Genomic DNA, 18037 nt, shown 5'->3' with positions numbered 1-18037 from the left:
TAAGGGTAGTGGTGGGAGGGTGGGACAGGGCCCCTCGGAAGAGAGGAAACTGGTATACTGAGAAATCCGTTTCAGGCTCCTGGGCTCCCTTGGTCTCCTCAGGGTCCCAGGGAGGGAGAGTCCTGGAGTCAGCTTAGGGTGTTTGGACTCTGGGGAGAGGAGGGCAATAGGGGTGTAGGGGGGATGGGCATCCTGCCACCAGAACCCATGGAATACTGAGGGATCTGGGTTTTATTTCTCTGCCACCCTGGCATGCGGGCATGTGGACTGGGGTCCGCTCGGCGGGTCCGCTCGGCGTCGGACCCGGAAAGCTCCAGGTGCCAGCCTCCAACTGAACCTTTCATTGGCTTCCTCTCTGCCCTGCCCCGCCCTCCTGACCTCTGTCCCTTCCGTCGAGCCGTCTGATTGGTTGCGCCGCGTCCCCCTGGCGCCTCATTGGCTCTTCTCCCTCGCCCTCCATCCCTGCTCCTGTAGCGGTCTCCGTCTCCCAGCAGAAGACGCAGCCATGAATCCGTTATTCGGCCCCAACCTCTTCCTCTTACAGCAGGAGCAGCAAGGCCTGGCCGGGCCGCTGGGGGACCCTCTGGGAGGCGACCACTTCGCCGGGGGAGGGGACGTGTCCCCGGTGCCGCTCGCCCCGGCCGGCCCGGCTGCTTACTCGCCGCCCGGGCCGGGCCCGGCGCCCCCCGCCGCCATGGCTCTCCGCAACGACCTGGGCTCCAACATCAACGTGCTCAAGACCCTGAACCTCCGGTTCCGCTGCTTCCTGGCCAAGGTGCACGAGCTGGAGCGCCGCAACCGGCTGCTGGAGAAGCAGCTGCAGCAGGCGCTGGAGGAGGGTAAGCAGGGCCGGCGGGGCCTGGCTCGCCGCGACCAGGCCGTGCAGACCGGCTTCGTCAGCCCCATCCGGCCCCTGGGGCTGCCCCTGAGCGCCCGGCCCGCCGCCGTCTGCACCCCTTCGGCGCGGGTGCTGGGCTCGCCCGCGCGTTCGCCAGCCGGCCCCCTCGTGCCCTCCGCGGCCTGCCACTCGTCGCCCTCCACCTCCACCTCCACCTCCTACTCCTCGTCAGCCCGCTTCATGCCCGGCACCATCTGGTCCTTCTCTCACGCCCGCCGTCTCGGTCCGGGACTGGAGCCCACGCTGGTGCAAGGGCCTGGCCTGTCGTGGGTGCATCCCGACGGGGTGGGCGTCCAGATCGACACCATCACCCCCGAGATCCGCGCGCTCTACAACGTCCTGGCTAAAGTGAAGCGCGAGCGGGACGAGTACAAGCGGAGGTAGGGGACCGGGAAGGTGGGGACGGGGTTCAGTGTCATGCCACACGTGGGGCCAAGATCAGGTGTGGATCCGAGAGAGAGAGCAGTGCGGCCCAAGAATCAGGGAGGAATAAGATGAGAGTAAAGTGCCTGCTGTGTAAGGAGGAGCTTGGAAGTAGACGGAGTTGGGTACAGGAAGACGGGGGATCCACAGGGAATGCAGAAGTCGCACTCGTGACAGGAAGAACGATACTCGGAGCGGAGTACTGTGGGGCATACATATTTTTCTTGTGGCTTTTCTTTCTGTCTCATCTAGGCTGCAGTGTTTGGATGACTGTGTTCACTGTGGGATTGTGTGCCTTGTGAAAGGGACACGCGTTTGAGAGGTCACATCTGGGGTACTACTTTGCCTCTCCAGGCGCAGCCCCCAGAGCAGTTTTGTGATAGATGCTCCACATTACTGATCAAAAGTAAGAGACCAGGGATAAATCGTTTTCATTTGGGAATCTAAGTGAAATTAGAAGGGAGTGGTGAGGGGGGCGGGGGCGCTGCATCTGGCAGTGGGCGATCCTGCCACTGCTCCGGGTTTCCCGAAGTGATGTCGATGGAAACTGGGTACCTACTCCAGTTCCATATGAAAGGCTCTGGGACCTCAGAACATTGCTTGAAGTAAGTCAATAAAAGAAAAGTAAAATAAAGAAAAAAGGGAAAAGGGATTCCCTAGGGAAAGGGGAAGGGACTGCTAGTTGTCAGAGGGCTTGTGGAAGCTGGGGGCATCTCTGAAAGTGCAAAGAGCCGAAGGATGACAAAATGTGGGTGAAGCCAGCAGAGGAACTGAGTGGGGGAAAGTTGAGAATCTGGACACACCCTGTGAGGATAAGGCATCTGGGGGGCAGGCCCAGTGCTCTCCGAGGATGAGGATTTGGCTTTCTGCAGGGGACTGGCAGGGTAGCACAGGGGGCCAGGGGAAGGGACGTGTGATGCTGGTGCTGGCTGTATACCAAGTGGCTCCCTTAGAGGCCTGATAACCCAGCCATTAGGAGGGAGCGTGAGCACAGCCAGCTCTCTGTAGACTCGGTGACGGATGCCATGGTTGAGGAGGGAGATGACAGGTCAGAAGGAGGCTTTATTTTGGGAGCAATCAGCTTGAACCTCTTAATGGGCTCCTCTGACCCCTTGTGGGCAGGCTTGGAAACTACCCTAGCAGCCCTGGGTAGCGGACGCCGGTGCGTTGGCTGGGGCTTGGCTGCGTGTTCCAGGAGCTTGCCTCTGGGTCTGCCGGAGTCCAGCAGGTCTCAGATCTGTAGGCTTTCTGAGGGTGAGTCCTGTCCTCGGGCTGGCTCCCTTCGCCGTAGCCCATGTTATAAGTGCCTCTGGGAGTCCCAGTTCTCTGAAAGCCGTCATTCAGATGCCACCCAGAACCAGCCTGCCCCAGCCCCTGCCCCTGTAGGAGTTAATTAACACGGTCAGCAGCAGAACACGGACAGTTCTGGAATGCATCCATAACCACAGAAACAACTGCTGTTCTTGGGTATTTGTTTTTTCTTAACTGAAAGAGTGTTTGTCCTTGGTCCAGCTGTCCAGGGCAGCAGAGAGTTATTCCTTGGGGATTGATGAGCTCATCGCTCTGCAGCATGCTGCTGTGCAGAGGGCCCCGCAGCTAGAGTTGTATGGTACGTGACACTGGCAGTTACTCATTCTTCCACCCCAGATCCTGTGCCCTCGTTCTGTTCGCTTTAAAACACCGTGGCTCCTGTCCGTGGCCCAGAAGGCATGGGGATAGCTTGAGCACTAAACTGGGAAGGAGCTGAGGCCTCCTGGGTTCTGTTTTCAGCTCCCCTGCTATGTGCAACCTTGGGTGGATCTCTTCCTCCTGGCCTCCCTTTCTCCAGTGTAGGAATGGACCCTGCTTCCTCACTTTGCTCAAGGATACCGTTTATTTGGGAGGGAGGTCTTTAGTAAAGGTAGAATACACGGAAATTCCTTAAATCCTACTCATGTCAAGGGAACCTTGTAAGTGAGACCAGATTTGAATGGAGGTCAGAAGGAACCTGTTTGTGGGAAAGTCTGGCTGGAGAACAAGTAGAATTCTAGTAAGCTTCCAGGGGCACCGGGCTGGCTCAGTCAGGAGAGCATGTGACTTTTGATCTCAGGGTCGTGAGTTTGAGCCCCACACTGGGTGTAGAGATTACTAAAAATAAATAAATAAATAAACTTTAAAGAATTCTAGTAAGCTTCCAGATGATTTATTTTCAGATTTTTTTTTTTTTTTTTTTACTCTGTAAGATTTTGTTCATCTCAATCCCCCCCTAACTTCCTTACTTAAATTTCTACCTGAATTTGTTGCTTCCTACCCTTCCTGATGCATCTTGCCCAGGGTCATTGTCCCCTTGCCAGTCTTGCTTCCTCCAGGGACTCACAGACTCAGGGGTATGAGGGTACCACATCCCATGCCTTCAGGTTGTCGATGAAGAAACCACAGACCCAGAAAAGATAAATATGTCTTATCTACGAAAATACATAACTTGATGCTGCTAGGGCCCCTCACCGGCCCCAGCCATCTGATGGAGAATACCAGAGCAAAAGGAGGAAGGACAGGGGGACAGCAAGGAAGGGTGGGCAGAGAGCCAACGGGCCCAGGACCTGGGCTGCATGACGGGCCGGCAGGGTGGCGGCCGGGCTGGCTGCCTCGCCCCTGCCCACGAGGGAGGGGCAGTGGGTGACGCAGAGGAGTTATTATTAGGAACACTGCAGTGCAGAGCCCAGTGAGGAGCAGGAGGGCATGGAGGGAAGAGGTTGTGGTCAGAGCCCAGAGGAGAGAGGAGGGCGAGGTGGGGGAGAGATGGAGGCGGGGGAGGGAGGACAGAGTCCCACGTCTGCAGAATCTGCTTGGTCAGGCTTTCGTTTCCTTGCTGTCCTCTTTGTGGCTTCTGGCCACCTTTCTGATCCCACGGTTTCTCTTGTGGTCCCGTGCCCTCCTTTCTCAGCCTGGAAGAAGTGGCAGGAGGTGATGGGTTGTCTGAACGGGGTCTGAGAAGTTCTCCCAGCCCGGGCACCCTCGCAGAGTCTTGAATCCCCCAGCAGCGTGCTGCCCCCAGCTCGGCCCTTCCGCCTCTGCCACGCCAAGACTTGTGCACTGGTTTGTGGTGGACGCACGTCTAGTGAAAACCCTAGCCCGATGCAGCAGACCCTGCCTGTGGCCAGGGGGTGCCTCTTAGCTGCTTGTGGTCCTAGTCTGGGAGTTCTGGAGCCTGGGAGATGCCGCTTCTAGTTCCCAGCCACCGGATGAACGGATTTTTCCTACTCTGATTTCCCTCGCCCTTGGGGTTTGGGTGCCTGGGACCCCCAGGCTCCTGCTTCCCACTGCTTTCATGCTTCAGGAGCAGCCCCATCATCTCTCCAGGGCTCCCGGACGGGGCTCCGGGAGGGCAGTTTCTGGAGCTTGCGGGGGGATGGATTTTGAGTGTCTCCTACCAGGCTCTTGACCAACCCTGTTGATGTGGTGTGTGTCCTGCAGCTGCCTCTCAGGGTGACACGGCTCCACGGGAGGAGCCCTGGGCTGGTGTGGGCAGGAGGCGGGAGACCGGATCTGTGCCCCTGAAGGTGGCCGGGGGTCTGGTGCGGGCCTGAGCGGGGAGGAGGCCAGCTGGGCAGCTGGCTGAGCCAGGGCCTGAGCGGGATGGGCGCTGCAAGGGAGCAGAGTGGCAGCAGTTAGTCTTACACGGTTCCTGGGGCGCGGCCCAGAGTTGCCGGGCAGGCAGGAGGCGGGCTTGCACTTGCCAGGAAGCGTGGAGCCACCCGACAGCTGTGGCTGGCCACCCACGGGCCGGCTGGTCCTTACCCATGGCCCCTGGGCACTCCGGGCACCAGAGCTAGAGTGGGAGAGAGGCCTGAGCCGGAGGGGTGAGGAGCGGGGAGCCGCCGGGGCGGGACCCTGCACCTAGGCTCCCTCCCTGTCCCCCATGTCTGCCAGGTGGGAAGAGGAGTACACTGTGCGGATACAGCTGCAGGAGCGAGTGAACGAGCTCCAGGAGGTGAGGGCTGCCCCCCCCCGCCCCCGCTGCACCCCCCCACCCGGGCCTCTCCGGGTCCTTCCTTGCCGGCACCTGCCTCCCGCGTGGGCAGCACCGCTCATGGGGCTTTCTCCCTGACTGCAGGAAGCCCAGGAGGCCGATGCCTGCCAAGAGGAGCTGGCCATGAAGGTGGAGCAACTGAAAGCTGAGCTGGTGGTCTTCAAGGGGCTCATGAGCAATGTGAGTGCAGCCCCCTCACGCCTGCGACCGGGCAGAGCAGGCCTTTCTGGCTTGGGCCTGTGGATTTCCTGGCCACAGCCCTCACCCACCTTGCTGTGCTTCCGTCTCCCCCCGGCCGGCCCCCCACCCCACCCTCATTCAAGAGGAAAGGAAGGAACAAATGCTTGGGTGTTGGTGTCATACGCGAGAGGCAGTATGGCCTGTCAAGCGGTTAGTTAAGGGGCCGGACCCCGGCTCTGCAAGCTGCCTGCAGGGTGGCCTTGGTGAAGGCCTTCTGTGCCCTCCTCTGTGGAATGGGACTGGAAAGGCATGTACCCTGGGGGTCCCAGGCACCCAAACCCCAAGGGCGAGGGAAATCAGAGTAGGAAAAATCCGTTCATCCGGTGGCTGGGAACTAGAAGCGGCATCTCCCAGGCTCCAGAACTCCCAGACTAGGACCACAAGCAGCTAAGAGGCACCCCCTGGCCACAGGCAGGGTCTGCTGCATCGGGCTAGGGTTTTCACTACACGTGCGTTCACCGCAAACCAGTGCGCAAGTCTTGGCGTGGCAGAGGCGGACTGGTTGCGGAGATGATAATGCACTTAGGACCGTGCTGGCCCAGACCTCATGCTGAATAAGTGTCGGCCATCCTTCTTCTTGCAATACTTCCTCCACTCTTGTAACTCCCTGTGGTCTCTCCCTCTGGGAGCATAAGTTCCAGGGGGGAGCCCCTGCAGGTCCTGGGCCGTGCCCTCCAGGGCTCCCCGTCTGACCAGTGGCCTGAGCAGCCCAGGAGTGCTGTGGGGAGGGCATCCAGGAAAGGGGGGCAGCAGTGGTGTGCGACTGCAGGGATGAGGGTCTTGGCCTTGTCTGGGGTGCCGGCGGCCGCCTCACTGTGCCCCGCATTCCCTGGACAGAACCTGTCTGAGCTGGACACAAAGATCCAGGAGAAGGCCATGAAGGTAGACATGGACATCTGTCGCCGCATCGACATCACCGCCAAGCTGTGCGATGTGGCTCAGCAGCGCAACTGTGAGGACATGATCAAGATGTTCCAGGTGAGGGGACGGGGCTGCCCGCAGGCTCCGGGCCCCTGCCCACGCCTGCCCAGTGCCTCAGCTCCTCACGGGAGGGGGCGCAGGCCCTGGCCCTTCCTTCTTGGGGGGCCTCGCCCTGGCACTGGGGGCCCTCAGTGGGACTCGGCTGGGGGGCAAGGAACAGCCTCTGAAGAGAAGGTTCGGAAGCCGCCTCTAACACCGTCTCTCCCCTCCCTCCCTCTCCCTCTCCTCTGTCCGCCTCCTCTCCTCTCTTCCTTTCATCTTCTCTTGCTTTCTCCCCAGAAGAAGCTGGTTAGTTTTGCTCTCATGCAAGCTTTTTAACATCCCAGTCCCAGTTTCTAAGCCACACCCGGGCCTTTGGCCGTCAGTTTTGACCTGCTGGGCTTTTGGGCCCCGAGTTCTTCTCCTGTCTCCGTTCTCCTTGCTCTTCCCCCTTTTCTCTACCTTGTTCCCTCTTTGCTTCATTTCTTTCTATACCTTCTCCGCTGGCTCCCCCAGATCTGGATGTGTGATTCAGGTTCTCCTTTGTGTACGCCGCGTCCTCCCCCTCCTTGCAGCCTAAAACTTTCCTTTTAGTTCAGTCATTTCGTTAGAAAGGCTTTTTTTTTTTTTTTTTTTTTTTAAAGAAAACAAATCTTCTGTGGCCGTTATGCACATCTGATGTGGTCACCCCGGGCCATTTCTCCCCTGATCTTACTGCCCTATTTTCCCGGTTTCTCCTTTTACTTCCTCCTCAGTCTGCAGCCCTGCCCCATCCGTGTGTGTCTGCCTGTCTCTCGGTAACTCCGGTTTCTGTTCCTGTTGTCGTAACTGTGTCTTCTCTCTCTGTCCGCCCCCCCCCCCCGCTGGTTCCCGCTTCTCCCCCCCCCCCCCCCCCCCCCCCCCCCCCCGCCCTGCCGGCGCCCACCCGCCCTTCTCCTCACGCACCCGGCCTCGTCTCTGTAGTCTCTGCACTTGTCTCCCATTAAGGTCCCATCCATGGGGGGGCGGAAGCGGGAGCGCAAGGCTGCCATCGAGGAGGACACCTCCCTGTCGGAGAGTGACGGGCCCCGCCAGCCCGATGGGGATGAGGAGGAGAGCACAGCCCTCAGCATCAACGAGGAGATGCAGCGCATGCTCAACCAGCTGTGAGTCCCGAGTCCCGCAGGCCCAGCCCTCAGCAGCACACCCCGCCCCCCGAGGCCGGAGGCCCCCCCAGCCCGGCAGAAAGGCCCCCCGCCCTCCTTGACGGCGGGTTCCCTGTCTTCAGGAGGGAGTATGATTTTGAGGACGACTGTGACAGCCTGACTTGGGAGGAGACTGAGGAGACCCTGCTGCTTTGGGAGGATTTCTCAGGCTATGCCATGGCAGCCGCAGAGGCGCAGGGAGAGGTAACGGCCCCTCCCGGCCTCAGGGCCCCCGCCAGTCCTGCCCCCCCCCCCCCCCCGCCAGCTGGATTCCCCGTCCCCTCCCTCGCCTCCCTGCACTCCTTGCTGCTTTCCCTCTGTGGCCTCCGCCCTCCACCTGCTTCTCCCCTCTTCCTTTTTCCTTTCTTTCTCTGGGCTTTCTCCAGTCTCCTTTAACCGGACTCTCTCTCTCTTCCCCGCCTCGGCCCCTGTGGAATGCCCCCATCCCACCCTCCCCATTGGCCTCCCCCTTGCTTCCCTTTTCTGCACCAGCAGCAGGAAGACAGTTTGGAGAAGGTGATTAAAGATACGGAGTCCCTGTTCAAAACCCGGGAGAAAGAATATCAGGAAACCATTGACCAGATAGAGGTAAGGCTGGCGGTCTCTGAAGCTGTGGTCCCGGGAACCCCAGACGCCAGGCCTTCTCCTTTCTCTTATGGGGGTGGAGCCTTCAGACCTCAGGCTCTGGCGGCGGGTGGGGGGGGGGGCGGACAGATGTGGGTTCCAGCCTCAGCCCTGTCGCCTCCAACTTCTAACGGGCTGCTTACCCCCTCTGAGCCTGTTTATTTGTCAGGTGGGATCTTAATCGTACGTCCCTTACAGGCTTGCCTGATATCCGATGAAAGGCAGTGCCTGTCTCCTGGGAAGCTTACTGTCCGTGCCGTAGCAGAGACCACTAAGAAGTGGACTCGAACTTTGCTGTTTCTTCAGCTCAGCCTTTCAGTGGATGGAGGACCCTCTGTTGTCATTCCCTAGCCTGCAGGGAGCTTCCTGGGTGGGCAAGGGAAGCTGGTGCTCTAACTTAGAGCTAGGTCTGCAGGGCCGTGGGTGGTGGGTTTGTGGCGCCCTGGGCCGAGGGGCGGTGGGGCGGGCGGGACACGGTTCTTGGCGGCCTCCTGGCCCTGGAGAGGGCCCTTCCCTGAGCCCCGAGCGCCCCGGCTTGCGTGGGCTTCTGTAACTCTCGGCCTCTCTTCAAGCCCGCGTGGCCTGTTTATACCCTTGCTGCTCTCGCACTGCCGGGCATTTCGAGAAGGAATTTGACAGATGATTTTCCTACTTGCACATTCCACACGGTCCTGCTCCTTGAAGCCAAACCTGCTTTTGTTTCTTGCCCAGGCAGACAGGCTGAGTTTTAAAGGCCTGCAGCCGGGGTGTCTGCTCCCCGCTGAGGAGAGGGGAGGGGGGAGCAGCTTTCTGTCCGCTCCCGGACACCCATCTGGCGGTCTCCCTCTTGTCTTGCAGGAGGATGGCTTTAGGAGGTGTTGGGAGAGCTAGCAGGGGGCTTCGGGTGCACTGCTGGCCCTGATAGTTGCCCATTATCAGCAGTAAAGCCAGGGCCCAGGTGGAAGCAAGGTGGGAGGGAGTTCCTGCCGTCCTGTCTCCTTCCTCTCCATCGAGTCCCGGCACTCCCCGGGCCTCCGGTCCCACCGCGAGGCTGGGGTTTTCAGGGGAGGCTGTTGGGTACCTTGTAGCATGCGGTGGCCGCCTTCCCTCGCGTGTGAAGGAAGGGGACATGTACAGATGTATAGAGGCAACGGGTGCCGGTCCTAGCCTTGTCTTTGGATAGAATAGATTTGCTTCATTTCCGTCTTTCCCGTCCTTGCGAGGGGTGGGCTCCGGAAGCTAGCCCCTTCCCCTCTGGCTCGCCTGAGCTGGAGAAGCTGGGGTGGGGGCAGCAACCAGGCTGCGCAGGAGCGGGGGACCTCCGCCTGTCTTCCCGGCTGAGCAGTCGCACGTCCTGCTGCCCTGGCTCGCTCCCGCGTCCCGGCTCTGCAGCCAGAGCTGCTGTGCAAGCTGCCCCCGCTAGGGCTCCTGAGCACCCCCCCCCCCCCCCAGCCGCCATCTCTAACGTCTGGCCCTGTGACCCCGTGACTTTTTTCCCCTGAGTTCCCATCCTCTCCTTGTCCAGTTTGGATTAGTTCTGGGTGGTTTCCTCTATCCAGTTAGGATTATTCACGGGTAGTTTCCTACCCTTTCTCTTTGCTCCCAGGCAGTCAAGCAAATCACCTCCAAGCAGTTTTATTTAGCTTCTCGGTTGGCCCCTGTCCTTTGTACCCAAAACAAAGAGAGGCAGCAGATTGTCTCTGGCCCAGATCTTTCCCGCCTTCGGCCTCTCTCAGCTCTGCATCTGTGAGGGAGGCCATATTTCCTTGATTCTGAGGCCACGTTTCCCACATGGAACGTTTCTTGAGTTGGGATACATCTCAGCTGTTTGATGTTGGGCGTGGCAGCAGTCTTTCCGTGAGGCGCTGCGGGCTCACACGATAGACGAGCGATCAGGGGAGGATCGAGCCTCTGGCAGCAGGCACGCAGGTCTCCCTTGTGCCGCGAGGCTTGTCGCCACTTCTCGACGTTCACGAAGTCATTTCCCAGCGTGGTGCTGGGCCTGCACAGGCAGAGATGAGTCAGAGCCGTGGCCGGCCTTCCAGAAGCACCCAAATGAGTGAGGGAGTGCAGCGTTGCACGTGGGCCGCGGGAAGCCTGGGGAGGGAGCGCCGCGGGCTCTCTGTCCTGCCCACACTTCGGTTCCTCTCCTCAGGGAGGCTCTGTTGCAAGAATGCGGCCCGTAGCAGAACCTCCGCCTTCCTCTGAAGGCAAAGATTCCCGGGAAAACTAGGAGGAATGATGGTACTGGGGTGCCTTCTGGCTGGTCAGACTGGTTTTTAGATCTGAGCCCTTGCCCACGGCTGCTTGGGCCCCCGCCTGGCGGTGTTCTTGGTGTGTTCGCCTCCTGGGGGTGCGGGGCCAGGGCCCTGCTGACCTGCTCGGCCCTGCCCTGCCCCTTCCACAGCTGGAGCTGGCCACGGCCAAGAATGACATGAACCGCCACTTGCACGAGTACATGGAGATGTGCAGCATGAAACGCGGCCTGGACGTGCAGATGGAGACCTGTCGCCGGCTCATCACCCAGTCGGGAGACCGGTGAGGACCTCTCCTGGGGGCTGGGGCCCGGCCCACCTTCCCCCGTGTGTCTTCCTCCGGGGGCGCATGCAGGGAGGGAGCGCGGTGGGCAAGCCCTGAGCACCCCGAGACTCAGTCCCATCTCGACGTGGGGCTCTTGTGGGAGGGCACCTGGTGTGTCTGGCCCAGCCCAGCAGCCTTCTCTCCCTCAGCAGTGGGGTGATGGGTGGGTGTCCGTTCGTGGCTGGACGGGCTGACACCTCCCAGTGCCGCCAGCTCTGGGGTTCCCCTGGTTAGAAGCAGCTCAAAACTGCCAAGGGACAGAAGCGTGGGGGCAGATTTTTATCTAAAGTCAGGCCCACAGTTGGTGCATTTGACCCTGTGTAAGTTCTGTCTCTACAAAAAAGTCAATTTTAAAAAGTCACAAAAATACTACGGATAGACATAAAGCTGGGGCCATCAAGCCTGTGCACTCGGGCTCGGGTAACATCTCTCATACTGCGATTTGAGATATTTCTTTTTTTTTATTTATTTGAAAGAGAGAGAGAGTGAGACAGCACGAGTGGGGGGAGGGGCAGAGGAGGAGGGAGAAGCAAGACCCCGAGATGATCTGAGCCACAGTCAGATGTGGGCACCGACTGAGCCACGCAGGTGTGCCCCTGTGACTTGAGATATTTCTGGACTCCGAGCCTCCTAGAGTCTCCAAGATAAAGACACAGACCATATCCCCCATCAGGACGGGGGGTGAGAGCTTTCTTTCCCCTTCCCGGCTTCCCTCACCCTGCGTCCACCCTCACCCAGGGGGCCCTCCTGTCCTTGCCTGAGATGGTGTTCACCGGCCTGCCCGAGACTAAGGCCACGGGAGAGAGGAATGCCCTCCTCATCAGGATGCCTGCCTGCCCCAGGGTGACAACTGGTGTTTTTTTCTAGAAAGTCTCCTGCTTTCACTGCGGTCCCGCTTAGCGACCCGCCGCCGCCGCCGCCAAGCGAAGCTGAGGACTCCGATCACGATCACGATGTCTCATCTGATAGCTCCATGAGATAGGGACCTGCCTCCAGCGCCCTGGGGCCCCGCCGTGCTGGGAACTCACCGAGGCAGGGGTGGGGGGGTTCACAGCAGGGGAACATCATCCGTCTCGCCGCACCAAGCCTCGCCCCTGGGGACTGGGGCGCTCCTCCCTCGGGCTTCCTGCCTGTGACCTTGGCCTCCAGGGTTCTAAGGTGTCTGGAGCGAGGCTTAGCCCGTCCGTCCCAGGTGACTCCCACCACAGCTGGGGCTCTCCTGCCTTCATGCGTGGGTGGCTGCTACTTTCGCATCTTTAAAATGCTGCCAGAGCGATCGTGGTCCCTTACTTTCTCCACTGAGTAAGGAATGTGATCGTCAGACCTTCCTTCCGTTTCTGTGGCCTCAGCCAGTTTATGGTCTGATTCTGTACTGGTGCTACCTGGCCCAGGCACTGGTATGAGGTGGGTGAGGCTAGAGGTTGCATGGCTTATGCAACACATGCTGTGAGAGAGGGCCGCCCCCCCCCTTGGCGCAGGTGGGAGGACGGACTGGGCAGTGCCCTCCGTCCTCCCTCCGTCGGCCTAGTGCTCCCGGCCATCTGCCTGGGGACTGGGGACGGCAGATGTGGCGGCCGCCCTTCCCCCGGGCAGTGCCTGCCTTCGGGGGCCCTTAGTGCCTCCGTTCTGGGTGGCTTCTGGGAATGACTGGGTGTGGCGGCGTGGAGGGAGATGGAAGCCCCTGCTTGTTTCCCAGTCAGCGCTGAGTGGCAGAGAAAAAGGTGAAGCTACTTGTGCGTGCGGGTGTGCGTGCGTGTGTGTGCGCTCAGGGTCTCCGTCTCTTCAAGTATCAGCTGAAGATGTGCCTCCTCCGTGTCTGTCACGCACTGAGAGCAACAGGCTAAGATGTCCGGACTTGGAAAAGCTTGGGGGAACCTGGGGCGCACAAACGAGGACACATCACATCAGTCTGCCTGTCTGAGGGAGGCTGGGCTGACGTTGGAACGGAATCTTTAATAATAATCAAACTGGAGAGTATTTATCGAACACTTTTGTGTCACTGTTTCAAGCACTTTCTGGTGGCAGCTACCTGATCCCTTCCGGGGGGTAAGGCCCTGCTCTTCATCACCTGACACACAAGCAGGTGCCAAGTGAGGCTGGGGAGGTTGTAAGTAACTTGCCCTGGTTGAGCCCCAGGTAGACGGTAGACGCAGGGCCTTTGCCCAGGTGGCTGGTGGCGGCCTGTGAGCCGCCCCTGAAGCCCCCTCCCACAGATGCTGGCTCCCCTTCACACATCCCGGAAGTCCTGGCAGTGGGGGTCACCCTTGTGCTCCTGATCACGGGCTACACAATGCTCAGCTGATGCGAATAGAATCCTTCTAGAGGACCCGGAGGGGCTGGGCCTGGCCTATCATTTCCCAGATAGGAGGAACTAGGGCACACTAAGCAAGTGACCATGCAGACCTCTCCACTGTGAGGCAGAGTGGAGTCTGCATCCCGGCAGCTGCCCATTGGCAGCCAGGGAGCCAGTCAGGCTGCAGGACTTGCTAGCCCAGTTCCAGAGCCCGACTTCCTGGGCCAAGGTTACCGTCCAGGTGGCTGCAGATGGAACAGCTTTCAGACAGAGGCAGCCAGGTCATCTGGTGACAAAATGGACTTGCCCTCTGATGTGGTCACGTTGGGCCATGTAGCACCTAGGGGCCTTGGGGGGATACTAAGCCAAAGTGAAGACCAATCCCAACGGCTCTTAGAAGTGAGTGCAGTGCACGCACCTTTGTGAGGGATGCTCTCGGTTATGCCCAAGACGTCCGGTGGAGCTTACGCCTGGTTGGGGTATGCTGCGCCTTTCTTGGGTACTGTCCGCAAGATTGATTTCTCTTGGGCACCCAGCCTAGCTCCCCTCCCCTTTATCCCAGACCTCGGAATAAGCTAAAAAACCCAAAGAGTTGGCTGGGTACAGTATACTTTATTGATGGTACATGACAAGGTAGGGCTCCCAAGCCCCTCCCCTTCTTCAGGGGGTCTAGGATGGAAACGGTGGAGGTTGGGAGATTCTCAGTGTTTTGCGGGGTAAGTTGGGGCAGGGACTCCCCAGCAGCTGAGGGCCTCTCTCTTCCTCTTGCTCTCGCTGGGGCTGGTGGTCCAGGGGGCTCTTACTCCTTGGAGGCCATGTGGACCATAAGGTCCACCACCCGGTTGCTGTAGCCGAATTCATTGTCATACCTGGAAAGATCAAGAGTGAAAGGCTATTTTCCCGAACCGGCCACCAGAGGGCGCCAGACGCTTGTCACATCCTGAGGTGTTGCTCCACACCCGGCCCCATACCAGGAAATGAGCTTGACAAAGTGGTCGTTGAGAGCAATGCCAGCCCCGGCATCGAAGGTGGAGGAGTGGGTGTCACTGTTGAAGTCGCAGGAGACGACCTGGTCCTCAGTGTACCCCAGGATGCCCTTGAGGGGGCCCTCTGACGCCTGCTTCACCACCTTCTTGATGTCGTCATATTTGGCCTGACAAGGTACAACCGAGGTGGTTATTCAGGTTCCAATCTTGCCCGTTTCCCCCAGATGCCAATCCCTAGCGCACCACCTTCTCCAACCCCCACTTACAGCTTTCTCCAGGCGGCAGGTCAGATCCACGACAGACACGTTGGGGGTGGGGACACGGAAGGCCATGCCAGTGAGCTTCCTACAGATGGGGGGGGGAGGAGGGGGAACGGGGTCGGCACCAGTCCTCCGCCCATCCCCCCCCCCAAGACCCCCGGAGCAGGAAAGCAGCAAGGAGCCTCACCCGTTCAGCTCAGGGATGACCTTGCCCACAGCCTTGGCAGCACCAGTGGAAGCAGGGATGATGTTCTGGGCAGCCCCTCGGCCGTCGCGCCACAGCTTCCCAGAGGGACCGTCCACGGTCTTCTGGGTGGCAGTGATGGCATGGACGGTGGTCTGCAAGCGCGGGAGGAGGAGTGAGGGCCTGTGCAGTACTTATCACCTCACCCACCCTTGGGAAGAATTAAGGGGCAGAGTGACCTGACCTTGGAACCCCCAGGGCCCCGTGGCCAGCCCCCCCCCAGCCCAGGACCGCGTCCTAAGCAGAGAGAAAGACGTAATCCTGGGTGAGAAATCAATGGGCTCTGCGCGCTTGCCCCAGCACTTGTACCATGAGTCCCTCCACGATGCCGAAGTTGTCATGGATGACCTTGGCCAGAGGAGCCAAGCAGTTGGTGGTGCAGGAGGCATTGCTGAAAAGAGGGAGGCACGTCAAGGGCGAGCAGGTCCATCTTGCCACACACAGTTATTTTCCGGCCACTGCTCCATTCCTCTCCCCTCTGCCAAGCTTACCTGACAATCTTGAGGGAGTTGTCATACTTCTCGTGGTTCACACCCATCACGAACATGGGGGCGTCGGCAGAGGGAGCAGAGATGATGACCCTCTTGGCCCCGCCCTTCAAGTGAGCCTGCAGCAGAGGAGTCATGACAATGACAATCCAGGCCCTCCCTTTCCTGGTCTGAGCCTGCAGTCCCCACGCTTCCCGCTGTACCAAATCCCAGGGTCACCGCTCCCATCTTTAGTCTCCCTGGCACTCACCCCAGCCTTCTCCATGGTGGTGAAGACCCCAGTGGACTCCACAACATACTCAGCACCAGCATCACCCCACTTGATGTTGGCGGGATCTCGCCTACAAGGGCAGGCAAGACGCCCAGTTCAGGGACGTGAGGTACTATGCACCCAAGGGGGTCCTCCCAACCTAGTACCTCCCTCAAAGCCAAGTTCTGTTCTGTCTTCCACACTTACTCCTGGAAGATGGAGATGGACTTTCCATTGATGACAAGCTTCCCGTTCTCAGCCTTGACTGTACCGTGGAATTTGCCATGGGTGGAATCATACTGGAACATGTAGACCTGGAGGGCGGGGAGGGGGAGGGGCAGTGAGGGGCGGCACTTCAGCCAGGCTCTGCAGAGCTCCGACGCCTGCAGGGGCAGCACTCACCATGTAGTTGAGGTCAATGAAGGGATCATTGATGGCGACAATATCCACTTTGCCAGAGTTAAAAGCAGCCCTGGTGACCAGGCGCCCAATACGGCCAAATCTGAGAAAGACAAGGGGCGAGGAGGAATGAGGCGGGGGGCGGATCCTCCTGGGCATGGAGGCAGCCCAACTCCTCCTCTTTCAGGGGTTAGAGGATGGCACTTCCTGGGCACCAGAAAAGTCCCAGAAGGTCTAATTTTATCCTGCGAAACCCGCCGGGACAGCCTGGCTTTACAGCCTGCCCAAGAGGTGATTAGGTTCAAACACCTGCCCAACTCCCCAGTCTCCAAGTCCTACCAGGAGAAACAGCAGTGCAGGACATGGTCTGGCCACTGGGCATTTACCACCCCCACTATCTGTGCCCGGAGTATGCTTATGCTGGTCTGGCGCAGCTTCAGGATACACCCTCTGGGCAGGCAGCAGAGACTTGCACACTTAGCAATACCAAGCTCAAAGGGCAACAGTAAAGGTCAGAAATTAACTGGATGGGGAAAGCCCATCCCTTCCTCCAAAACGGAAAGAGGAGTAAAAGGAGCACTTCCCCACCCCCAATCTCAGGGCTCTAGCGTGCGAAGCTACCTGTCCTCGCAAGCCCTCTTCTAAAAATCAGAAGCAAAAGCAACAGATGTGTGTGTGTGTGTCTGTGAGAAGTAAAAGAGAGTAGAAGCCCAGGCCCCCAGCTGCAGAAAGGTCAGGCAGCTATATTTAACCCCAGATTAGAGTGGAGTGGGGATCTGATTTCCGGAAGATGGAATGGGGAGAAGGGCAGGATGCCCACGGCTCACAGACACCTAATCCTCCCCGTGACCTTTATAGCCTTGGCCCTTAGGGTTGGGTCAGCTCTAGGCATCGAAGGAAGAAGGGTGCTTCGAGGAGAGCCAGTGTGATGGCAGGGGCTGCCACCACAGGAGCCATTTTGTGGTGGAAAATTTCTAACTACCCATGACTCAGCTCCCCCAACATGGCACTAAGCTGCAGCTACCACACCTCTCCGCATAAAGGAAAAAAAGAAAAAAACACAGGACTCCCCCATAGCCAGGTTTCTGATTCATCAGAGGCTCATCTAGGAAGAGCATCCCTGAGGGAAATCTGGTTGGCAGCTTAGGGGATGGTGTGTGGTCAGAGTTCTGAAGTCCAGCTCTTTCGAGAGCAAGGCTGCGGGAAGCCTTGCCTCACCTGGCTTAGGACACAGAGGCGACTCCACCCCACTGAGGCAGGCCGAGGAGCGTTAGTCATAGACGAGGAAGAAGGAACAGTAAAGAGCTACGGGAGGTTTCCTAACGGTGGTTCCTTCACTTCCTTCCCCGTTGCAACATGGCGGCTGGGTTACCGCAAACGAGCGGTCCCGGCGGGCTGCGCACCCAGCCGAGGTCCGGGAGCCCGGGGCCGCGCCGGCGAGGTGGGGGGGGGAGGGGAGGCTGGGGGGGAGGGGCGCCTCCCCGGCACGTGACCCCGCAGGGCGCGAAAGCAAAGAAAGAAGCCCCGGCCGGGGGATTAAGGGGATGTATCCTAAGCCGGGAGGGCGGCACTCCCTCCGATCCGAGGCAGGTGGGAGGGGAAGGCTGCGGGCGGCTCGAGCCGGCAGGGGCGGCGTTGCAGGACGCGCCACAGCCGGGGATGGGGTGGGGGCCACGAGGCCCTCTGCGGCGGGAGACTCCTTCAGGTCAGAGCGCCGACCTTGAGTTCTCCTTGTGGGGGGGGGGGGGTAGGACCACCGCACTCACGTCCCCCACCCACGCGCTCACCCGGGCCGCAGGCTCGATTCCCCACCCCAGGCCCGAACTCACCCGTTCACTCCGACCTTCACCATCGTGTCTCAGGGACGCGGCTGCGGGGAGAGAAAAGCGAGCATTAGAGCGCGGGGGCGGGCGGGGGCGGACGGCGGCTGCAGTCCGGCCGCTGCCCTCCCCTCCCCCCAGGCCTCCATTCCCACCCAGCGCTCGGGCACGTCCGTCCTCCCGCCCCTGCAATGCGGAGGTCCGGCCGGGCACGCCCGACCCGCGGCCGCGCAGCCCAACCCGGGTCCACGAGCACCCCGGGCCCCCTTCGGAGCCGTGCCCAGGCCTCTCGCGGCTCTCCTCCGCCTGGCTTGGCCGGGCTTTACCTGGCACTGCACCAGAATTCGCGGCTGTCTGTCGAACGGGGAGGAGCAGAGAGCACCAGCGGAGCCTGCAGTCT

General features: G+C 59.9%; 2 protein-coding genes across 3 annotated transcripts; one reads left to right on the top strand and one right to left on the bottom strand.

Moving 5' to 3' along the window:
• The first annotated feature begins 451 nt into the window (after positions 1-451).
• On the top strand, positions 452-12883 carry IFFO1 (intermediate filament family orphan 1). Of its 2 annotated transcripts, none has more exons than XM_025851871.2 (9): positions 452-1278; positions 5231-5291; positions 5415-5510; positions 6408-6548; positions 7518-7675; positions 7798-7918; positions 8207-8302; positions 10725-10855; positions 11765-12883. In XM_025851871.2, exons 1-9 carry the CDS (start codon positions 506-508, stop codon positions 11877-11879), a joined length of 1692 nt encoding a protein of 563 aa, XP_025707656.1. In that variant the 5' UTR covers positions 452-505; the 3' UTR covers positions 11880-12883. The 2 variants fall into 2 exon arrangements, with proteins under 2 accessions (XP_025707656.1, XP_025707657.1); XM_025851872.2 differs by having other exon boundaries at positions 454-1278; positions 8210-8302.
• An 895-nt stretch (positions 12884-13778) lies between these two features.
• GAPDH (glyceraldehyde-3-phosphate dehydrogenase) lies at positions 13779-17690 on the bottom strand. The gene is made up of 10 exons (XM_025851873.2): positions 17647-17690; positions 15821-15920; positions 15626-15732; positions 15419-15509; positions 15172-15287; positions 14990-15071; positions 14624-14775; positions 14443-14521; positions 14162-14343; positions 13779-14059 (listed from the first exon to the last, which is right to left on the bottom strand). Exons 1-10 carry the CDS (start codon positions 17667-17669, stop codon positions 13990-13992), a joined length of 1002 nt encoding a protein of 333 aa, XP_025707658.1. The 5' UTR covers positions 17670-17690; the 3' UTR covers positions 13779-13989.
• Positions 17691-18037: the final 347 nt, after the last annotated feature.

Source organism: Callorhinus ursinus, unplaced genomic scaffold (assembly GCF_003265705.2).
Source record: "Callorhinus ursinus isolate GAN/ISIS: 27379988/994484 unplaced genomic scaffold, GSC_fseal_2.0 scaffold94, whole genome shotgun sequence".
In the NCBI taxonomy this organism is placed as follows: domain Eukaryota; kingdom Metazoa; phylum Chordata; class Mammalia; order Carnivora; family Otariidae; genus Callorhinus; species Callorhinus ursinus.
Note: the sequence above shows the minus strand (reverse complement) of the source record. Positions and strands in the feature narration are given on the sequence as shown.